Genomic DNA, 20,988 nt, shown 5'->3' on the forward strand with positions numbered 1-20,988 from the left:
TGACAAGAGTACAAAAACATCAAGTTAAGCTTTCATTTTTGGATTAAGATTAGTAAATCAACTGTGTATTACCGTGAATCTATCAAATTTGAGGAGAGAAGTAGTCATTAAATATTGTAATGCTGTAGAGTTCACATTTGAGGTACTTGTACTTACGTGAGGGTTTCCATTGTATACTTGTATACTACTCTACACGTATACTGCAATTATACAACTGCTGAAGTAACTTTGCAGAACATGAGTTTGTAAAATGTTATGCATTGCTTAAAAACACACATCCAAAAACATATCCAAAAGTATTTAAAGGCATAAATTAGCTTCTCTCTACAAAATTAAATAATGGCTACACAATGTTGCATCAGTAATACAAATTCCAGTCCACACTGACAAGGGCTGTTTGTGAGTACTTTTACATCTGATACTCAACCAATATATTTGATCATACTGGCAATACTTTATGTCTGTATTTGTATTTGTGGTTCCATTACTGCCAATCATAATAATGAAAACACAACAGTAGCTTTTAATAGCCTTTTTTAATGTTGAATTTACTTTAAAATACACATCACTTTACTTTCTATTCTGTATAAACATGATGTACTCTTGCGTAACACAATAAGAGGTACATCCTTGTTTTGTTTGCATCTTCACGGATGCAATTTACATGCTCCCTTCTTTATCCTCCACTTGTCTTCAGCGTACCGGTTCCCCTTAAACTACACGGCGTTCGCTGATTGGCTGAGGCGCAGCGTCGCCGCCTGTGGACCAATCAGCGTGGGCCACGGTGAGCTTTTCCGATGTACTTTTTCTGAGGGAAGCAGCGGCAGCAGTTTCTAACACAGAAGCCTTGCAGAGAGCAGCTATTAACCATGAAATCGTTTATACTTGGTGAGTGAAATAATTCATGTAACTTATTTCCTGTAATTAAAGTAGTTTTGTTAATGTTTTAACGTGAGGTGTGCTGGGGTGTTTAGGCTTCTGTGGTTAGCTCGAATAGCTAAGTGCACAGAACAGTGCCAGGCCTGCGTTATCGTTGAATCAATTGATAAATATATGCCAATTTCACTTGCTGTTACATCATTCTGCATATAAGATGTGTATAATAGCCTTACAATGTCATTTCAGTGCCAAGACCATTCCTTGGACACGTTTGAGCATGCATTGTTAAGTAAACCGTGTTGTCTCCCTTGTCCTCAGGAGTGCTGGGCTGCTCCCTAGTCCTCTCTGCCCAAGCCTTTTACTCAGCCAGTGATGATGTTGTTGAGCTCAACCCCTCCAACTTCAACAAGGAGGTGCTCCAGAGTGACAGTCTGTGGCTGATTGAGTTTTACGCTCCCTGGTGAGTCCATGTAACTTTGGTGGCCAATATTCAGTAGCAACAAGTGTCCTCAGATCAACCTGGTAGTGGCACAGGGGCCATAGTTTTCACTTATTGTAGTTGCTCCTCCTCATAGAAACATTAACCATATGATCTGTGGAGACTGGTAGTTCCTCATTTGGTCAGATTGCATTTACATCTAAGTTTCTTTTCAGGTAATTCAAAGTGCAGGATATAATGGCACAGCATATAAACAATATTCAATGGGTTATACAATAGGTAGAAGTAGACAACATGCTTACACACACTGAAGAAAATGACTTTCTTCTGAAAAGTGTCCCTTTTTGATTTAATTTGGATAACATGGCTGTCATGGGAAGAATCTGCCAGGTCAATAACATGAACAATTATGTTGCATATTTATTCAGTGGCAATAAAAGGGACCATAAAATACTTTATATACCAAGAGCGAAGTCAATTGTGAAGTGAACAAGTATCCAAGTATCCAGGAGATTTACATTCCTAAGCATGTTAACAGAAAGTGAAATGTGTTCTATAAATACAGGGTGTGTTGATATTCAGTCATTTATTTTGGTATTTCTATTGTAATTAATCACTAACCATCAATGTTATTCAACCCCCTTTCTTCTCTTGTTCATCACCACAGGTGTGGTCACTGTCAGAGTCTGACTGCTGACTGGAAGAAGGCTGCCACTACCCTCAAGGTGAACAAAACGCCTCAGGCCATCTGACATTTACCAGTCAAATAAAATATCAGTACGTTTTGTTTACCGCAATTAGCTATATGACTCATACGGGTTAGACCAGTGGTTCCCAACCTGGTCAGCGCGCCCCCCTTGGTAAGATCGCAGGGGGTGAGCCAGGCCTCAGATGATTTGAGGCCAAATATCATATTTAGACTTTTTTTTTAAAAAAATTCTTACATGTAATTGTAACGCAATACATAATTGTCGCTAAAAGCCTTGTCTCTACATTACAATATTTAAAAAAATTGATTAATTAATTTTAATAAAAATTCAAGTTAGTACTGTAGCTAATAAAAGCATAAAAAGACAGAAATGTATAATTTTTTATTTAATAGAAATGTTTCTTCTGCCCGTAAAGTATCCAAACCAGGCTTGTCTGGATAAGCGCATTTTTAAAACATAGTCATTGTCCACGCCGGTTTCAGATTATTTGTCACAGTTGCTCCGATCAGATCGGTCTCCTCCATTTTGTAGATTATTTACGACTTTTGAATCCACATAAACACATCGGCAAAATCCGGTTTACTTTGAGCATGTATTTTAAACCGTTTAGTCCCTTTGTGAATTTTTTCCACTTGCGCCGTCCTTTTAATTTCTTCATACAGCGGGAATCCAAATTAATTAATCCTGAGTCCAATAACCATCAAAGTCACCCCAATAGTGCTCCTTAATTACGCTTTCATTGTCCTTTAACAAAATACTTCACATTCATCCAGTTGGTGACAGTAGTTGTAGCATTTTTGAGACTTTTCAACTTTAATTACCGCTGTTGCGGGGGGGAGGGTGGCTCAACTTCCAACAGGAGTCATTTGGGGGGGCTCTTGGGAGAAAAGGTTGGGAACCCCTGGGTTAGACGATGTACTTTCCATAGATAATTGCAGACATGAAAAACTAATTGAATAAGGAAGATATAATGGGATCAGATAAGCTAGAGGTATTGTTTATTTCACTCACGGCAAAGACAACATTGAAGATGCATCCCGATTGCGAGGTTCACAGCTCTGTTCCCCCTACGAGTGTTTTAGAAGTTTGTAGCTCAGCAGTGAGAATAACAGCAAACAGGCGTGGGCAGATATGGGACTGTAGTCAAATATTAGTGAGTCTTTGTTCTTATTTGAAAGTTAATATTATTCATTCTTTATTTCATGGAATGTGCTTTTCCGCACATAGTTATCACCTCGGATTTTATCTATCCAAACAATATTGTATGCGTGGACAGATCCTGCATACATAAGTGATTGTGGCACTTGTTACTGTTTATCGATGCGTCACTTCCAGAGTTTGTGAATCAGCACACCAATGTTCTGTGAGGAAATGAATAACAAGCTTGCTGTAATTAAAAGTTGAGACTGCACTCTCCAACGTGTCTGTTCTGAAATCCTTCAGGGTATCGTGAAGGTTGGGGCCGTGGATGCAGACCAGCACAAGTCACTGGGGAGCCAGTTTGGCGTCAAAGGTTTCCCCACCATCAAGGTCTTCGGAGCCAATAAGAACAAGCCAGAGGACTACCAAGGTACACTCGACACCTCTGCACCATCTTCGAATCTAGAGTAACCTTATCAGGCGCTGCTAAAAGCTGTTTCCTCTTACGAAATGAGTCGAAAAACGTAATTGCCTTTTTAGGGTATTTTCTAAATGTTGGAGTTATCAGAATCCGGTTTATTACCAAGTAGGTTTACACATACAAGGAATTTGCTTCGGTGTAAATTGTGCATACAAAGACACAGGCAAAATATGGTGCCATTATAAACATTTTTTTACGACTATTGTAACAAATAAAAATAAAGAACATTTTCACACAAAATATACAAGAAACTGAATACCGTACACATACTATATTCAAAGTGGAGAACTTTGCAGATTTAAAAAGAGGTATTGTGGAGCAGAACTGTGCAGATGTTCAAGGGGGTTGTGCAGGATTTACAGTATTATAAAGAACAAGATATTGTTTGCATGATGTGCATTTAATTTAATGTTTGTATGGGGTGGATAGTAGTCACTGCCAGGGGGGTCCCAGGCCTTGTTAATGTTTATTGTAACAAAGTCTTTAAGTTTCTATAATACATTTTTGGTTGGATTAACTGAGCTCTGCATCTCTTTGCTCTGCAGGGGGTCGCACTAGCCAAGCCATCGTGGACGGAGCGATGAAGTCTCTGAACAGTCTAGTGAAGGACCGGCTGAGCGGAAAGTCCGGCGGCTCCGGGTACAAACAGGTGAGCTCCAGCAGGGATCCTGGGGAGGACATTTCTGACGCAGACTCATTATTTAAAATGAATAAGATCAAACACTTCTGACAGCATTGATGAGTGACTCTCCACTGCCTCCCAACAGAGCGGTGGGGGTGGTGCTGGCAGCAAGCAGGATGTGGTCGAGCTCACTGATGACAACTTTGACAAGATGGTGCTGCAGGGTGAGGAAGTGTGGCTGGTGGAGTTCTTCGCCCCCTGGTGTGGACACTGCAAAAAGTGAGTATGGTGTCCAAATACTGCAGAGCTAATCACGGTTTGTTTGTGCTTCTCGAAGAACTAAAATGCGTTGTTCGATAGACTAAGCAATGTTTCTTTCTGGATAAAATGGCCCAGTACATCTGGATATTCCACGGACCAGATTGACAACACTGTTGGAAGTATTATTCAGTAGACTATTATCTTCATTAAAACTGTTTCTGAGATCTGAGCTGTTTTTATTTCTTTTAATGTGACACCACTCTGGAACTTTTTCTACGTTGGAGGGCAGCATTTCAGAAGCAGATGTTTAAGAAAGAAAACGTCTTATTTATAATAAAAAATTCTTTACTGCTGAATTATTCCTTTCAGTATATCATAGTGTGTGTGTGCGTGTGTTTTAAGCATTGCTCTCTTGTGTGGTCTGCAGCCTGGAGCCTGAGTGGACAGCTGCAGCCTCAGCAGTGATGGAGCAGACCAAGGGCAAAGTTCGCCTCGGAGCGATGGACGCTACCGTCCACCAGGCGGTGTCCGGCCGCTACGGGGTGAGTGAGGAGTCACTGTGGGGCAAAGTTCTGACAACAACTACTGTAATGAAAGTCAAAGAAAAGTTAGAACGTCCTCCTTTTTCATGATACATGTTGGCCACAGTTGCGAATTATGCTTTTAACCTTGGTTTAGGTTAAACAAAAATTAAATAGCCAAATTAGTCTGAACTTGTCACCGAGCTGTTACACAAGCTGTCAGATCTGTTTGCATGAGTGGGTTTGACATTTAATCATCCCTGATGGTCTAATCTGAAATCTTGTTACTAAATAGTTAAATGAGTGTTGTTGTTTTTTTATATAAACTCAAACATAGACTTTAAGAACAATAAATCTGTTACTGAGAGAACAAAGCGATTTAAACCAGGTGTGCAGTAAGTCAGAACATGTATTTTCAATCAGGCATGAGGAAATCTAACTTGTTAATGATTTTTTTTTTCTGTACTTTTTTATTTCTTGCTCAATGTCATGTTGTTCCAGCTACTGATAACATTTTAGTTTAAGCAATCATTGCAACATCAACATAAATGAAAGGGTATTTTACCAATGCTGAATCTCTAGTTTATTATTAATGAGCAACTGAATCAATGGCATTTATTTGCAGCACTGGAAAAATATATGTGTCTTGTATTTGTAGATCCGTGGATTCCCCACCATCAAGATCTTCCGTAAAGGGGAGGAGCCCGAAGACTTCCAGGGAGGTCGCACCCGAGGAGACATCATCGCCAGGGCTTTGGAGCTGTTCTCCGACCACGCTCCTCCTCCTGAGCTGCTGGAGGTCAGTGCACTCGCGTTCTTGCGTCATACATTGGTGGATGAAAGTTTATAGTGCTGAGATTAGACTATATTCAGAAAAGTGGTCTAGAAAGGCAAAAGTAAATCATCTCGAGGTGATATTTTTTGCTTTTTTTAATGCTTTTTAAAATATATTGTGCTACTTAGTTGATTAAACTAAAGTTCATTCTACCAGCAATTAAACATTCCAGTCAAACAAAAATAAATATTATATATCTGTGAAGTGTTGCACGATAACACACTAAAGACAGAGACATCAAAGGGGGAAACAATCTCATGGTTCGACCCTTTGATGTCTGTCTGTCTATACATGAATCAGTTAAACTAAATCAGTTTATAATGTTAATGTTTTTTCTCAGATCCTCAGTGAAGACACATTGAAGAAGACCTGTGTGGACAGTCAGCTGTGTGTAATCGGTGTCCTGCCCCACATCCTGGACACAGGTGAGACCAGACACAACTCTCACCCTCAACATGTTGTACCGTTCAGAAAATAACCTTAAGTACTGATCTCTAGAATTTCACCTAAAGAAATATCTGTTAAGTCACTCTTGTAGAAAGAGGTAAATGTTGCTAATTGAGGCTACGGCCCGCTGACGAAAGCTCTTGTATTTGCAGTATTACGTACTAGATGTCTGTGATGATATTCCAGGAAAAAACACACAACTCCCGCTTTCTTTTCAGTATCTGCTAGAGTTGCAAGTGAAAGAGACGACAGACAATCAAACTTAAATAACTATTAAAAGTGAGATCTAAAAATAAACCTTAAATCAACACGTATCACCATAGATGGCGCTAAAGCGAACGCAACCGAGATCTTTGAGATTTTGACACTGAATAAAAACAAAGCATTTCATAACTTTAAGATGATTAATTACCTTGTGTTTTTTCAGCTCAAACTTGTTTAATTGTTATACTGTGTTATTCAATAGCTAATCCAATAACTGCTGAGATCTATTGCAAACAATTCTTGACTCAATCGCTCACCATCCTCTGTGTTTGTATCTCACCAGGTGCAGCAGGTAGAAACGGATACCTGGAGGTGATGACGAAGATGGCAGAGAAGTACAAGAAGAAGAGTTGGGGGTAAGAATGATAGATCAGTCACAGGTTTTTATACAAATGACCTCTTATGACTGTGGCTAATAGTCTCTGTCTCTCTATCAGCTGGCTGTGGACGGAGGCGGGCACTCAGATGGATCTGGAGGCCGCTCTGGGGATCGGAGGCTTTGGTTACCCGGCCATGGCCGCCATCAACTCTCGCAAGATGAAGTTCGCTCTGCTCAGAGGCTCCTTCAGTGAGACGGGCATTCATGAGTTCCTCAGGTACATTTTCTTTTTTTAGCATTACAAAAATATCAAAATAAAATGACGCCTCAAAGCTGAATGATGTTGCTCATGTTCTCTTCAGGGAGCTTTCTGTGGGCCGTGGCTCCACTGCCACTCTGGGAAATGGGTCCATGCCCAAAGTTCACACTGTTGCACCATGGGATGGCAAAGATGGACAGGTGAGTGGGATCAGACCAGAAATCACATGATGGGCAAAGATGGAAAACTAATGACAAAAGGGTTACAGCTGTTTGACAGAAAGCTTGAAGCTGGGCAGATACTGTATGTTTTCTTTATTATACATTAGTTTTACTATACCTTTCTGCAAAGCAAAAAAATGCCAGCTCTTGTTATATTAATCAGACGACCGGGTCTTGAGCACTCCACTAAAGATTATTCAGACAAGATAACCTCAACAATGTTGAGTAAACTCATGGTAGGCTATGGTATGTCATAAAAATACCATACAATAAATATAAAGTATGCCAAAAAAATCTAAATATAGTAGGGTAGGTCATCAAAAGTCATAGTATTGTATGTTATTAAAGAAAAGTCGTCAGTGTAGTTAAATGCCAGTCAGTGTATAGTCCTGACCTGCGGCAAAGTCAAGAAAGCTGACGAAAATGAGTGTCATGCCTGAAAGACATCAGAGGGGGGATTTAATACGCACTGCTTCAGCCTTAGCTACCTCTACCTGCTCCTTGCTGCATTCATGCACACAGAAGAACAAATCAGGATATCAATAAATCATGATTATGTAATATGGTAGTTGGGAGTTCTCTACATTTTGTTTCTTTTTGAAAAGTCCATGTGTGGTCATTTGTCTCAGTTTAAGAGTTATTTTCTCTTTTTTAAAGATCTGCTAATTTGGATTTGTTTTTATTAGAAGTGAAATTCCAATCCCACGCTTTGCTAACAGTTGTCTTTGATTATATTCTGCAGCTTCCCGAGGAGGACGACTACGACCTCAGTGACGTCGACCTGGATGATGATGACTTTTTGTCTAAAATTGAGTTATGAGCCCAAACGGTGCGGGACCTGATCCAGGCCGGCAGGTGGAATCTGGTCTGATCCGGTCCTGTGCGACCCGCCTCCTCTCTCCTGTGGACGAATGGGAGGCCCGGTCGCCCAGTTACTGAAATTTTCCAGAAAAGACACGAGACACCTGCCGTTTCTCACATCTGTCAATCACACAGGACCAGGAGGGAGGGGGGGCGCTGTGTCGTCTCCCTGGAGTGACCCCTGCCTCACATACCTGCTGAACATCGCTGATTTAAACGGCCGCCCCCAGCTGAGGAGAGGAGGGAGGAGGTTCTGAATGTGGCATTTCAGTCGTTCATTCAAGTCTTTTTCAAACACTGTTCCCCTCTCCCCTCCTCAGCCCCCCTTAACATTTTAAAATGTGGACTTGTCAAAGTAACACTTCAATAATCAACCCTAATGTGACTTATATCTTTTTGTTCTCTTTTTTCAACCCGTAAGTGAGTCTTGTTGGGTTTTACATCATGTCTTTCCAGGACAAGGGGATATCGTGGGACTTCTTGTGTAGATTTTTCTTACACGACTTTATTTCATTGTGTGAAAACAACATTTTTGTTACAAAAATAAAAACAGCTAAAAACAATCACAGCCTCCTTATTTACGTAAACTGTTACAAAATCAGAAATCTCATCACAGAGCGCATGCAATACCAAATGTAGAAGTTGTCCAGAAGAGCAACGTGACATCCTGAACAACAACGAGCCGTTTATCAACACAGGTAAAGTTGAAATTATAAGGAGTGATAATTAGTTTCCTCTTGGTGTAACATAATGGGATTGATAATACTTGCAAGCATATTATCAAGTCAGTATAAATATATGATATGGCACTTCACTTAAGGAGAACAGGTCAAAGCCATTTCAAGGCAAGGGAGCTTTGGAAAAAGCGATATAGAAAAATACCTCCACTGAAGCACGTCAGTCCACAGAGAGGGGGCCACATTGACAAAAGAGAAGTATTCATTCATGTAAACAATAAGACAAGGAGTGTTTGAAAAAGGAAAGGATTGTCTGGTGAGGGGGTCGGATTGTGTTTCAGAGTGTGTGTGTTATTGTCTCTTTCCTCCTCAGAACTGACGAGAGGCTCCCTGATCCGACTGCAGCAGTCTGACAATAGACGGGTCGCTCTTGGCGCCTTTAATGAACTCCTCCAAAGACAGTCTACCTGTGAAGCAGAGACCCAGAATAAAGGATTCAGTCGCAGGCAGTGGAGCGTGTGATGGACGGATGAGTCACGCAGAAAAAAGCCTCCGACACCTAGCAGGAAAACCTCTGATGGTTATTTCAGGCGTTGGTGCCTTCAACATATTCTCTGCTGCCCCAGATAACAGCAAAGACAAAGTGTGCTACACTTAGAAAATAAATAACAATGAACTTGCAGTGACATGTTATGACTGAATAATTGAGTCATGTATAGCTGACAAATCAACCTGCAGCTGAGTCTTATAATTCAGGGTATGTTAGGGTGCACTGATTATCAGCACTGACTTGAGAACAATCTGTATTTTATTTTATATATCAATATTACTGGTTCCAACTCTGTTTGTAAGATCATGACATATATTTCAAATTATTTGTATCAAATTATAGCAGAAGAATTCCAATAGAAATAAAAACTATAATATTGAAATCATATTATTAATTAGAAATATCATATGGATTTTTAGATTAGATTATAAACAGGGGGTAACTAAATATTCTTTGGAAGCAACACAAATAAAGATAGAAATGAAATAAAAACTACAAAAGCCCGGCATAGTTACTCGGTATGGTTTAATAGTAACACTTTTCAATATATCTTGTATATTGGTAGTGTGTTCCACCGACCAATAGTCAGCATATTGCAATATTGCATCATTTGTTTGAGTGTTCGACCACAAAGATAAAATGCAACAGTTGACCGTGATTAGTTTAAAAATAAATACCGCTCTCCGTCACACAGCATCTGTGTAAATGCATTAGGAAGGCGTGTCGGCTACAGCTGTGCCCCCAGGCCTGGTCTGCTGATCTTATTAAACTTCAGACACACAGTTTGACCTCCAGACTTCCTGAACCTCCTGCTTCAACACACACTGCCCAATGTCAGAGGAGTGGCTCTAAATATCTTACAGCTTGTGAAAGGGTTAAGTCCACGGCATCACCTTTTCACACGAAATATCAAGCCTCTGACATGGAGCTGGCTCAGCAGGCAGAGATGCAAAAGGCTGTTAATTATCTGCTGAGTCATGTTATGTCACATGACGTCCTATTCTCTGTCAGTGTCTCTCTGTCCTCCATCTTCCAAATGTCCTGTTGTTTTGAAACCTGCTCTGTGGTGGTAATTGTTTAATGTCAAAGATCATTCCATTTAAGAAAATTGAAAAGTTGATGTTGTATTTTAATTTAAACAACAATACAGAATGGACGTGAGATGGGTGATCGAAGAGGAAGGCACTAAGACAGGCTACATGTCATGATGGGTTGTTTTGCCTGTTTACACTGGGGTAAAAAGTATGAATATTTATGTCCAACTTTAAAGGGTCGGTTTGGGTAAGTATTCACTTCTTACTACTTATTTTTACGAAAAAATATAATCAACTTCTCCTATTCTTACCATCATTGTCAATGTCCATCTGTCTGAAGATCTTGTCCGTCCTTTTCTCCGGGGTCGATTCATCCTCGGGCATCTTCATCACTGATGACACCATCTTGTAAATTGCCTACAGAGAGGAGTGGAAATGATTGCTGTTATGTGCATCTTTATTGTGTCGTCTGGTGAAGCTTTTAGGAACAGAAGATACAAAAGAAGTGTTCCCACCTGACTCGCTTGTTACATCTGTCTGTCTGAAAGCTTTGACCTGCTTTCTGTTGCTACCTGGTAATGATGCTGCTTTGGCAACTGAAGCTCATCCTGCTGTGAACATTTCTCAGATGCATCTATTTGTATCTTTTACAGCTAAACACTTTTTCAGAATCATGTTAAGGTCTGGGATGTGAGAGGTGTTGTGGAAAAACAGAAAGCATTCACTGATAACACAAGCTCTGGTGAGTTTTTTGCACATTCATTTGTATCCACAAACAACGTACTGAGCCAATATTGATTTGGGGCTGCAGGCTGCTCGGCTCACCATATTGGGAGAGTAAATATAGCCATAGAGATAAGAAAGAAAACAGAGGGGGCAGCCTGCATCCATGATGTGAGGAGAACATATCAGAAAATGACCTCTAAAACAGTCTCAACACAGAAAGCTCTGAGACCAGTAGTGGATGAATCCATATTTGGAAACTGCTCTTCTGATAATTGATTAATTATTTCAGTCATTTAGCAGCAAATGTATTAAGAAGTCCTCAGCAGCTGAGATGTGAGGGTTGGCTTTTTGTATGTATGTTAGGGCTGCTCAATTCATCGTATTTGAATCGCAATCACGATTTTGGCTTGCAACGATTATGAAAACAACATAATCGAAATAAAACGATTATTATTATTTGTTATGTATTGGTTTTCCAGTTGAATTATACTTAAAGTTCAGGGTAATCAACAGTTTTTTCCAATAAATGGATGTTTTCAAAGTATATGGATAATCGTTTTTAATAATCCTGATATCGATTATTGACCCAAATAATCGAGATTATGATTTTTGCCATAATCGAGCAGCCCTAATGTATGTTTTAGTAAACTGAATATGATCAATGAATATATTTTGAGATACCATTTACTATGTTGTTTTGTTTGCCGATACAAACAACATAGTACCCAACATATGTCGTTTGTTTGACTATATTCGACATGCTGTATTATGTTTTATTTTTTTATTTCTTAGACATACTATACTATGTTTTTGTTTTTTTCTATTATTAAATACTAGACTTTATCGTTTTCTTTGCATATTTTTGACATACTATACTATTAAATCAGACAATAGACATCTATCAGATTCATAGATTAAAGTTATAGTTAGTTGCAGCTTTATTTGGAATTAAAATCTGTAGAAAGTAACCTCTTCGTGTAGCCTTAAGTCTGGAATGAATAGAAATGATTATGGATATACTGTATATTTGTTTGAAAATGTACTGATAAGACCCATCATAAGTGGAAATAATAATTTGCTAACTAGTCAAAACATTTATATTGTAATTTGTAGCATCTGAGTAATCACTGTGTAATATCAGCAACATTTGAAGTACTAATAGAGCCTCATCAGGTTGCATTTATATCGCAGAAGATGCAGAATATTGACCCAAACTAGACAACAGATTGATATATAAATGAATACAGTTTATCCTCACCTGAACTATCTCCAGCATCTCGGCCCGGCTGATGTATCCGTTCCCGTCCAGGTCGTACATGCTGAAGGCCCAGCGCAGCTTCTGCTCCAGCCCGCCGCGGGACGTGACGCTCAGGGCGATGATGAACTCTCTGAAGTCGATGGTGGCGTCCCCGTTGGTGTCAAACGTGCGGAAGACGTGCTCTGCGAACTTCGAGGCGTCTCCGTAGGGGAAAAAGTTGGCATAGATCTTCTTGAACTCCTCCACGGTCAGGTGTCCGGTGGGACAGTCCTTGAGGAAGCCGCGGTACCACTCCTGCAGCTCGTGGTCCGTGAACTCAGTGTTTTCCCGGAGGTCGTTCAGGACCTCGGGCCGCAGCTTGCTGTTCTGTTTCCCCATGACTCAGCGCTCTCAGGACGGCAGGCGGGTAGCTGGTGTGTGGACCTTCTCCTCACACTTCTCCTCTGTGCTTCTACTCTCCTCGTGTCCTCTGCTCTGCCTCCTCTGCTCCTGCAGGTGACCAACAATGCTCATTAATATCCCTGTGTGAGTATCATAAATCATTCATTGGTTCAATAATTTCTCTCAGCTTGCAGCGGTGTTGTATCGTAAAAAGTGTGCTGATGAACTGCCAGGCTGGGGGAGGAATCTGGAGCAAGATGTAAGGAGGTGGTTACAATATGTGTGTCTACAGTATGTGTGCGTCTCAGTGAATACACTATTAATTCTCCTGCAGGGTGATCATCTATTGACCCTTAACTGCATGGTGGAGGTGGTGCAAGTGTCCTGGGTCATTGTAATTCTCAATTAATCCACTTTAATAAAGGTCAGACTGATACTGACTGTTGTTACTGAAATGTTCAGACATCCTAGTAGACCCCCTCACACAAAACAACACCGACTATAACACATCTTGTTGTTAAATGGATCGCATCAAGCACCGAACCTGGGGGGACAGAGCCTTCTCCGTGTCTACCCCCTCCCTCTGGAACTCACTCCCACAACCCATCAGAGACTGCACTGACCTCACCACCTTCAAAAAAATCACAAAAACTCACCTTTTCAATCTGGCTTTTAATGTGTGATTGTTGTTGTATTGCTTGATTTTAATGTGACTTTAACTTTATTTGTTCTTTTCTGTTCACTATCTCTGTGAAGCGACTTTGAGCACCTGTAAAAGCGCTTATCAAAAAAAAAATGTTGTTGACAAACTGGAAAAAAAAAAAAAAAAAAAAAACGCTTACCAAAATAAAAAATCTATTATTAAATACCAACTATGTGCAATATATATGCCGTTAAAAACTATACAATATATACCTGGCTGCTAAATCCTCAGAACTGTTACAGGGTGTGTATTTTTGTAAAATGTGTAACTTTCCTATTATAATTTCCTTTTTTTATCTTTAGTACTTTTTCTATGCATACTTAGGTGACATTACGCTGTCTTTGGCTCTTTTCTGCTGTAACAATGTACATGTCCCCTCTGTGGGACTAATACAGGTATTCTGATTCAGCTCAACAATAACCTGTAAAGGTGGAGTTCAGACACTGATTGAAGATGGAAAGACAAATGATGGATACAAAAAATACCAATGTAAACAGGGAGAATGAAGCATTTGACCACCTGGGCCTATTCACCTCTGGCTTCTGTCTAAATCCGTTACCATGGTTATATTCTGCAAAATGGGTTTATTCATGTGTGCAGGGGTACGGATGATTGAGGTTATGAGGATGCATAAACACAACACATCCAGGGTAAAGCCATAACAGCATAATAAGGATTAGATGGGACACTGTGTGCATGCAGCCCACTGATGATGCACATCGTTAGTAAGCAAGGTTAGGACACTTTGTGCTGCTTTGCTTTTTAAGTTTACAAACAGTGTGGTGGGGGCAGATGTTGTTTCTCGAATAAGAAGAAAGCATTTTGGTTTCTTAGTAAGAGTTGAAGAATTGAAAAAAAGTATCCCTTGTCAGCTTATCCTTTTTTTGAAAATCAAAGGAAGACATTTTGCAAAACCTGAGCAAATCTTTTACAACACGACTCTGGTTAAGTGTGTGGGAGGGACAGAAAGAGAGATGTGAGGGGGCAGGGAGGAAGAAAGAATGGAAAAAGTATGACACATAGAAAGAAAAACTATTTCCAGCTAATACCAGCGGTTCAATTACATAATCATTCTTCTGAATAACACCTCCACTCTTCTGTGTTACGTATAATGACTTTACGGGAGAGAGAGATGTATTATCCCCATGCTGCTCTCTTACGTTCAGTTATTGAAATCCCATTACTCCTGTGTTATTGGCAACAGCACGATTTTATCGGGGCGTGGAATAAATGAGCGCAGTGTGAATTTGGAGGAGGTTTTCTTTTTTACACACGGACGCCCTCATTACTCATAATTGTCACACGGGGGTGTCATTTCCTGCAATTTAATGAATCGTAGTCACAGAGTAGCGTGAGAGGCAGATCTGAGGAGCAGCCAGTGACACAAAGTCTTAACAATGTCACTGGGGCTTAAGGATGGAAAATAAATCAATGGAACCAGATGCACTTTAAATACAGCTCTCCTCCACAGTTCCCTTATTCGTGCATATTCAATTATAAAATCAGCAATTCAGCGAAGGGCAAAAGGTTTAATAAATGTTGGAATTGCTACAAAAACAAGATATCATAAATGAATGAGGCTAAACACCAACCGATGCAGTGTGAAAGGTTGTGATTTAATTTCCATAACGACAATCTCGCACTAATGTACATTCTCGAAAAATATTGAAATTACTTTTGTATATATTGATTGTTGTGTTTTTATTTAGGTCTTAATGTGTGCACATGTCAAAATGTGTCTTTGACTGTGTATATGTATATATATATATACATATTTGCACACATATTTGTATATACATTGTTTTTATGTTCGGGATTGTGAGAAACGGTATTTCGATCTCTGTCTGTACAAACAAACTGGAAGATTGACAATAAAGTTGACTTTGACTTGACTTTGATAATATCACATTTACAAGTGTTTCAAGATTTAAATTCTACAAGCTCTGTAAGATTGTTTTTCTTTGAGCTAAATGTTCAGATTTGGCCAAACCAAGCCCATAACGCTTGGGGGGGAAAACAACGGAATCCCTACAAAAATATAATATATGATGTGATATTGGTTTAAATCAGAGCAAAGGCCTTCTATTGCATTAAAATATCATACGATTGTGTGGGGCCTTATCCAACTCTGTGGCAACCTTTATGGCTTAACATTGCAGGATTGACCAAGCCCAATAAAAGGGCCGCTCACGTTCACAGTCTTATATCACTATCTGCTATTTAAACAGGGTAGTGGGATAAACTCCACACTGCCCTGCAGGCCGCCGTCCTTCCGCTCTAACATAACACAGGATGAGGAAGCAGCAGCATCTCCTCCGCTCTGGGTCACATGGCCTCTTCCAGGACAGCTCAGTGCTGAGTCGGAGCAGACACAAATATGGGCGTTGCTATTTCTTCCCTCACACTCGCAAAACCACATGAAACCCGGAAGATTCCAGGCTGGCAGACTGAAACGTGCTGCCATGATATTTCAAGGCCCTCTGCTGCTAAATTAAGAGTTGGCTTGTAAGAGGAGACAGTTATAGTTTGGGGAGTAAACAGCAAAATAGAGTATTCTCTGGTGAAAGGAATGTTGGTTTAAAACAAACTCGCAAAACAGTTTTAGAGATTCTCCTGGCGTCTGAAATATGCTCTTTAAAGCTAAACAAAAATGTCCACAAACAAATCATGGGTTACAATTAGAGCGTATTACATAGGACTTGAGTTACTCATATCCTAGAATAAAAATGAGAGAAAGCAGGACAAAAAAAGTAGCCTTCCAATCGAAAACGGGGGACAAGCGATGTTGTTTTTTCCATTCGTGCTTGTAAAATCTTATTCCTAGGTATTCACAGGCCTGCATTTGAGACGTCACAGGATGTTTTAGATGTTTTCACAGCTGGGAACTGGGACAGTCATTTTTTTTATAAGGTTGCTACTTGTGTCCAGTGGAAAATATTTTGAAATGTGGTCAGAAATAACTGCTAAATATTGTTGTGACATCTACATGACAGAGAGAATCACGCTCTCACTGCAACAGATGCAGAATAAGTTGTCTTAGAAGCTGTCTGTGAGTGTTGTTTGATACGCAGCAGCCCCTCGAAATCCAGATTTGGTGTTTGAAATGACCCTCAAATACACAGCAACTCGCCCCTTGTCCCCAACCCCCATAGTCAGTCCTGCTCTGACTGTATGGGCCACTTTTTCCAGCGGGTTCCCTTCCTAATGAGACTGGTTCACATTTGGCTCCATTGCAGCAAGTATCCCCCTCCCCAGATCTTGTAAACCCCCAAACAGGCCAGTTTCACTGCCGTTTGCCATTCTTAGGAACACCTCATTTCCTGGGTAAGGGCTTGTCAAAACAAAGAAGGCCTCCACTGTTTTCCTAGATGCTCATTACTTCTTGTATTAGCGAAGAAGACATTTCAAAGGAAGGAAACAAGGGAGAGGTGAAGGGTGTGTGTTTGGATACATGCTGATTGAGCTCATTATTAGCTTCTGACTGTTCAAGGAAACAAGCTGTTTGGCAACACAACAATTGATAGATATAGCCAATAGACAGAATTAAGTGGTAGCTCTTTTGATTATCAGTGAACTGAGAAAATCATTTTGTAAGGTTCCTTCTTCTAATTTATAAATAGTTCCTGGTTGTCTATAATAAAACAATTATATGTGTGGTTTGGACTGTTTGTTAAAACTACACATAAATCACATAAAGCTTTTTGAGACTGTTTGTTGAACTAAACAAGACAATTAAAGACCACCATAACCTTTTACCATAGGAAATTATGATTTGTTTTCATTATTTGCAGTCCTAGATTTGACAGAAGATGTATTATTAATTAACTCTGCAAACACATGACAGAGAAAACACTGATATAGCTTGGTGCACAGAAAGAAAGCATCATTTGTAGTGGTGTGTGTGGTGTGCTTGCTGTGCAGTGGAAAGGCAGAGCAGCACTGCAGCCTGAAGTTGTGTGTACTGCTCTGTGCTGCTAACACTGCATCAGGTGGGTGAGGCATTAGTCCAGTGTTAGAGGAAGAAAGAGTACAATTCGTTTTCCAAAATCTCACACGTACAGCACTGCTTCGTGGCAGTCTCATTGCACTAGCGTCAGAAAAAAACATGCAGTAGTTCAGGATTAAGTCCCCTGACACACCAGTCGTCAAGGCAACAGGATAGTAGTGCTAAGGCTTAAGAAAGGGAGACGGTGTAACTATCAATCAGGTCAGGATATGAATCTGAAAATCGGTGTGATTGCATTTCAAATGTGTGACGTTGGTTTCAAAAATGGTTTAATCTAATAGAAACCAGACCATCAACTAAAATGATTTAATGCATCATTAATAGTCGTTGCTCAAGTGATCATTACTGGAAAATCAGCACAGTTATTTTTATTTGACCAGTGAGGTTGAAAGGATGTTTCTTTTTGGATGGACTCTTCACATGTTGGCATTGGTGTTGAATTAAAAAAGTGGGAGATGAAAAAGTGGGAAATATGAGTTGAAATGAGTTGCCTGGCAAGCATGCAGAGTTTTAAGGGATGTATAATTCCAGATTTTACAATGTAGTATTGCTACTTTCACTTAAGTAAATACTCTGAGTACTCCTTCTTCTTCTGCCTACCAGTAAAGGAACATTTAAATACGTTTTTTGATAATGATTTCAAACTTGCCCAGCCTTACTCTGACTTCAATTAAATGAATGCATGAATATCAACTATGTCATTTGTATTGGTTTACATTATGTTTCAAGCTAGGTAAAAAGCTTGCCTTAAATACAATATCATTTTGCTGGATAACACTTTAAAACTGTTTTAGTTGAAGTGAGATGTAGGCTAGGCAGTGGTGGAAAGTAACTAAGTAAATGTACTGAAGTATGGTACTTACTTGAGTACACTTTTGAGATACTTGTACTTTACTTGTGTATTTAAATTGATTGCTACTTTGTACTTCTGTCCGACTCCAATTAAGACTTTTACTCTACTACATTTACGTTTGAACCTTTAGTTTGCAGATATGGATTAATGATGTCTATAAGCAACACTTAAATTGGACTTTAGTTACACATGGAGTAAAATTCACAAGCTACCCTGCAGTATACAAATTAAAAGTATCTGAATCTTTACCAGCTTTGATTCACTTTAATGCATCGATTTAATTAAAATCATCTGGAATGGGACAATTATTAACTTTTAGTAGGCTACTTTAAGTATATTTTGATGCTAATACTTTTGTACTTTTACTTAAGTAACATTTTGATTGCAGGGCTTTTACTTGTAACAGAGTATTCCTACACTCTGGTGTACTTTTACTTAAGTACAATATTTGAGTACTTCTACCACCTCTGAGGTTTGGAGGGTGTAGCCCTTATCCTATAAACAGCCTCCTCCGTTATGGACACATTGCCACAGCAGACCAGAATATGGAAGCACCGGAGATGACTGGACATAGCTTTAAGCAGTATTTTATATATAAAGTGATGTAAACTTACCTAATAACGGAGTTGAAAAGTCCTCTTCGGTTAAGCCCACTCACGCCAACTTTAAGTAGCGAACCTCCTACTGATAAAACTCTTAACAAAAAAACAACACGGGAGTAATTAAAGATGCTCGAGTCGCTGTAACTACGGTGTGTCACTTTCAGACAGAAACAAGATGATGTTAACAGGCTAAATGTTATTTTTGTTTCTTATTTGTCGATTCTTCCTCCAGTCCCCTGTGTAGCGGCTTTATGGTTTAGTGGAAGATGTGGCACAGAGCTCGGTTTTCTTCCGACTTCCCCACTTTACAACTAAAGGGTTTTATTTTCCCTTCGAAGGCAATTTAACATTCCTGGTCTGAATGCTGGAAATAACTGCATCATTTGGAATAAAAGGAATGAGAACACGTGTCAAAAGTAAATGTAGTCATTAGCTAAAATGTATTTTATGACGGTTTAACAACTTCTTTTGCTAAAAGGAAACCCCCCACCGAAGACAGAATGGATCCGTCCACACTCACTGCTTCCATCGTAGAAACAGTCGCAGCAGCGTCCTGTGGAAAATTATCACTGGAGACTATTATTAGCACAATATCTCAAATAAACGGTTCACATTTATGGGAAAATCTTGATAGTGTGACATGTACTGATTAACTTCACCAAATATACACAATACAATGCAGAACCCCATGTAAAACAGTAAGTATACAAATGGATTATAAGGAATTCTGGGATAAACTACAGTAGCCTAGGACATCATATACTGATGTAATACCCCTATGATTGCGTACAAAGAGAACGTACACAACAGAGAGAATAAACAGAACGTGTTATAGTAGCAAATGTGTTCATATTATGCCTTATTGGTGGAATTAATTACAACCTACAAACACCATCATCTTGTGTTGGGATGAAAAACCCTGTATTTATTACATCAAAGGTATAAGGTATAACCTAATTAAATTGTTCCCCTGTATGATTTATCTCTCAGGTCCTCTGAAGATGTACATTTTTCCATCAGTAGCTACCTATGACAGTAACCTCAGGCTAAAGTGACACTGCAGGCAGGGCGGTGTGTATGTCAGCATTTCAGTAAGTGGATAAATAATTAACTGTGTGTGTATATATATATGTGTGTGTGTGTGTGTGTGTGTGTGTGTGTGTGTGTGTGTGTGTGTGTGTGTGTGTGTGTGTGTGTGTGTGTGTGTGTGTGTGTGTGTGTGTGTGTGTGTGTGTGTGTGTGTGTGTGTGTGTGTGTGTGTGTGTGTGTGTGTGTGTGTGTGTGTGTGTGTGTGTGTGTGTGTGTGTGTGTCTTCCTGAAGCCTGACACCTATTTCTAGCACATGGAGTGTTTATCTCTACCTAAGAGTGAGTACAATACAGACTAGGTGGGGGGTTTGAAGCAGTGCTTTTGTTGCTATTGCCAACTTGTAACTCAACACTGTCACAAGCCTGTCGCTGCTGGAGTAAAGCGGATGAAAAGCATTGTTTCAACATCCTTCAAAAAGAAGGATCTCTCTCTAATACATTGAGTGTCAATTTGCCAAATAAAAATATAACAAATAGCTTAGCATGCAGCCACTACATCACAAACCATTTAAAAGGTTACCCAACAGCCACATTAAGGCCAATATAAGGTAATTAGCCTACAATATAAAATAAAAACTTGACTTATGGTCCATGAAAACTAGCTTGTAAGTGTTGTTCTTAAGAATGACAATAGAGTTGAAATCTCTGTAAAATCTAATAGATGGACTAAAATGTTAATTAACAATGAATATTACAACCAGTGGCATCCATTAACCATCATGTTAAACATTGAATACTAGTACGCATTTGATAATTGAACATACTAAGTATCGACAAAAATCATCTCACTGCTGAACAAACTCTCATGACGGTTTAAACTTTAAACTAATAAGTGGACCTTGAGTAAATTG

At 39.5% G+C, this 20,988-nt stretch overlaps 2 protein-coding genes across 2 annotated transcripts; one reads left to right on the forward strand and one right to left on the reverse strand.

Annotated features, from left to right (window-relative positions):
- The first annotated feature begins 694 nt into the window (after positions 1–694).
- Positions 695–8,822, forward strand: pdia6 (protein disulfide isomerase family A, member 6). Its single transcript, XM_034231948.1, has 13 exons — positions 695–888; positions 1,198–1,339; positions 1,986–2,043; positions 3,472–3,598; positions 4,195–4,298; positions 4,417–4,550; positions 4,960–5,074; positions 5,712–5,852; positions 6,229–6,313; positions 6,883–6,955; positions 7,037–7,195; positions 7,281–7,377; positions 8,141–8,822. The coding sequence occupies exons 1-13, from the start codon at positions 870–872 to the stop codon at positions 8,216–8,218; spliced, it is 1,332 nt and encodes a 443-aa protein (XP_034087839.1). The 5' UTR covers positions 695–869; the 3' UTR covers positions 8,219–8,822.
- hpcal1 (hippocalcin-like 1) lies at positions 8,745–19,633 on the reverse strand. The gene is made up of 4 exons (XM_034231957.1): positions 19,062–19,633; positions 12,505–12,993; positions 10,832–10,937; positions 8,745–9,403 (listed from the first exon to the last, which is right to left on the reverse strand). The coding sequence occupies exons 2-4, from the start codon at positions 12,880–12,882 to the stop codon at positions 9,306–9,308; spliced, it is 582 nt and encodes a 193-aa protein (XP_034087848.1). The 5' UTR covers positions 12,883–12,993; positions 19,062–19,633; the 3' UTR covers positions 8,745–9,305.
- Between the last annotated feature and the right edge of the window lie 1,355 nt (positions 19,634–20,988).

The sequence above is a fragment of the Gymnodraco acuticeps genome, unplaced genomic scaffold (genome assembly GCF_902827175.1).
Source record: "Gymnodraco acuticeps unplaced genomic scaffold, fGymAcu1.1, whole genome shotgun sequence".
Classification (NCBI taxonomy): domain Eukaryota; kingdom Metazoa; phylum Chordata; class Actinopteri; order Perciformes; family Bathydraconidae; genus Gymnodraco; species Gymnodraco acuticeps.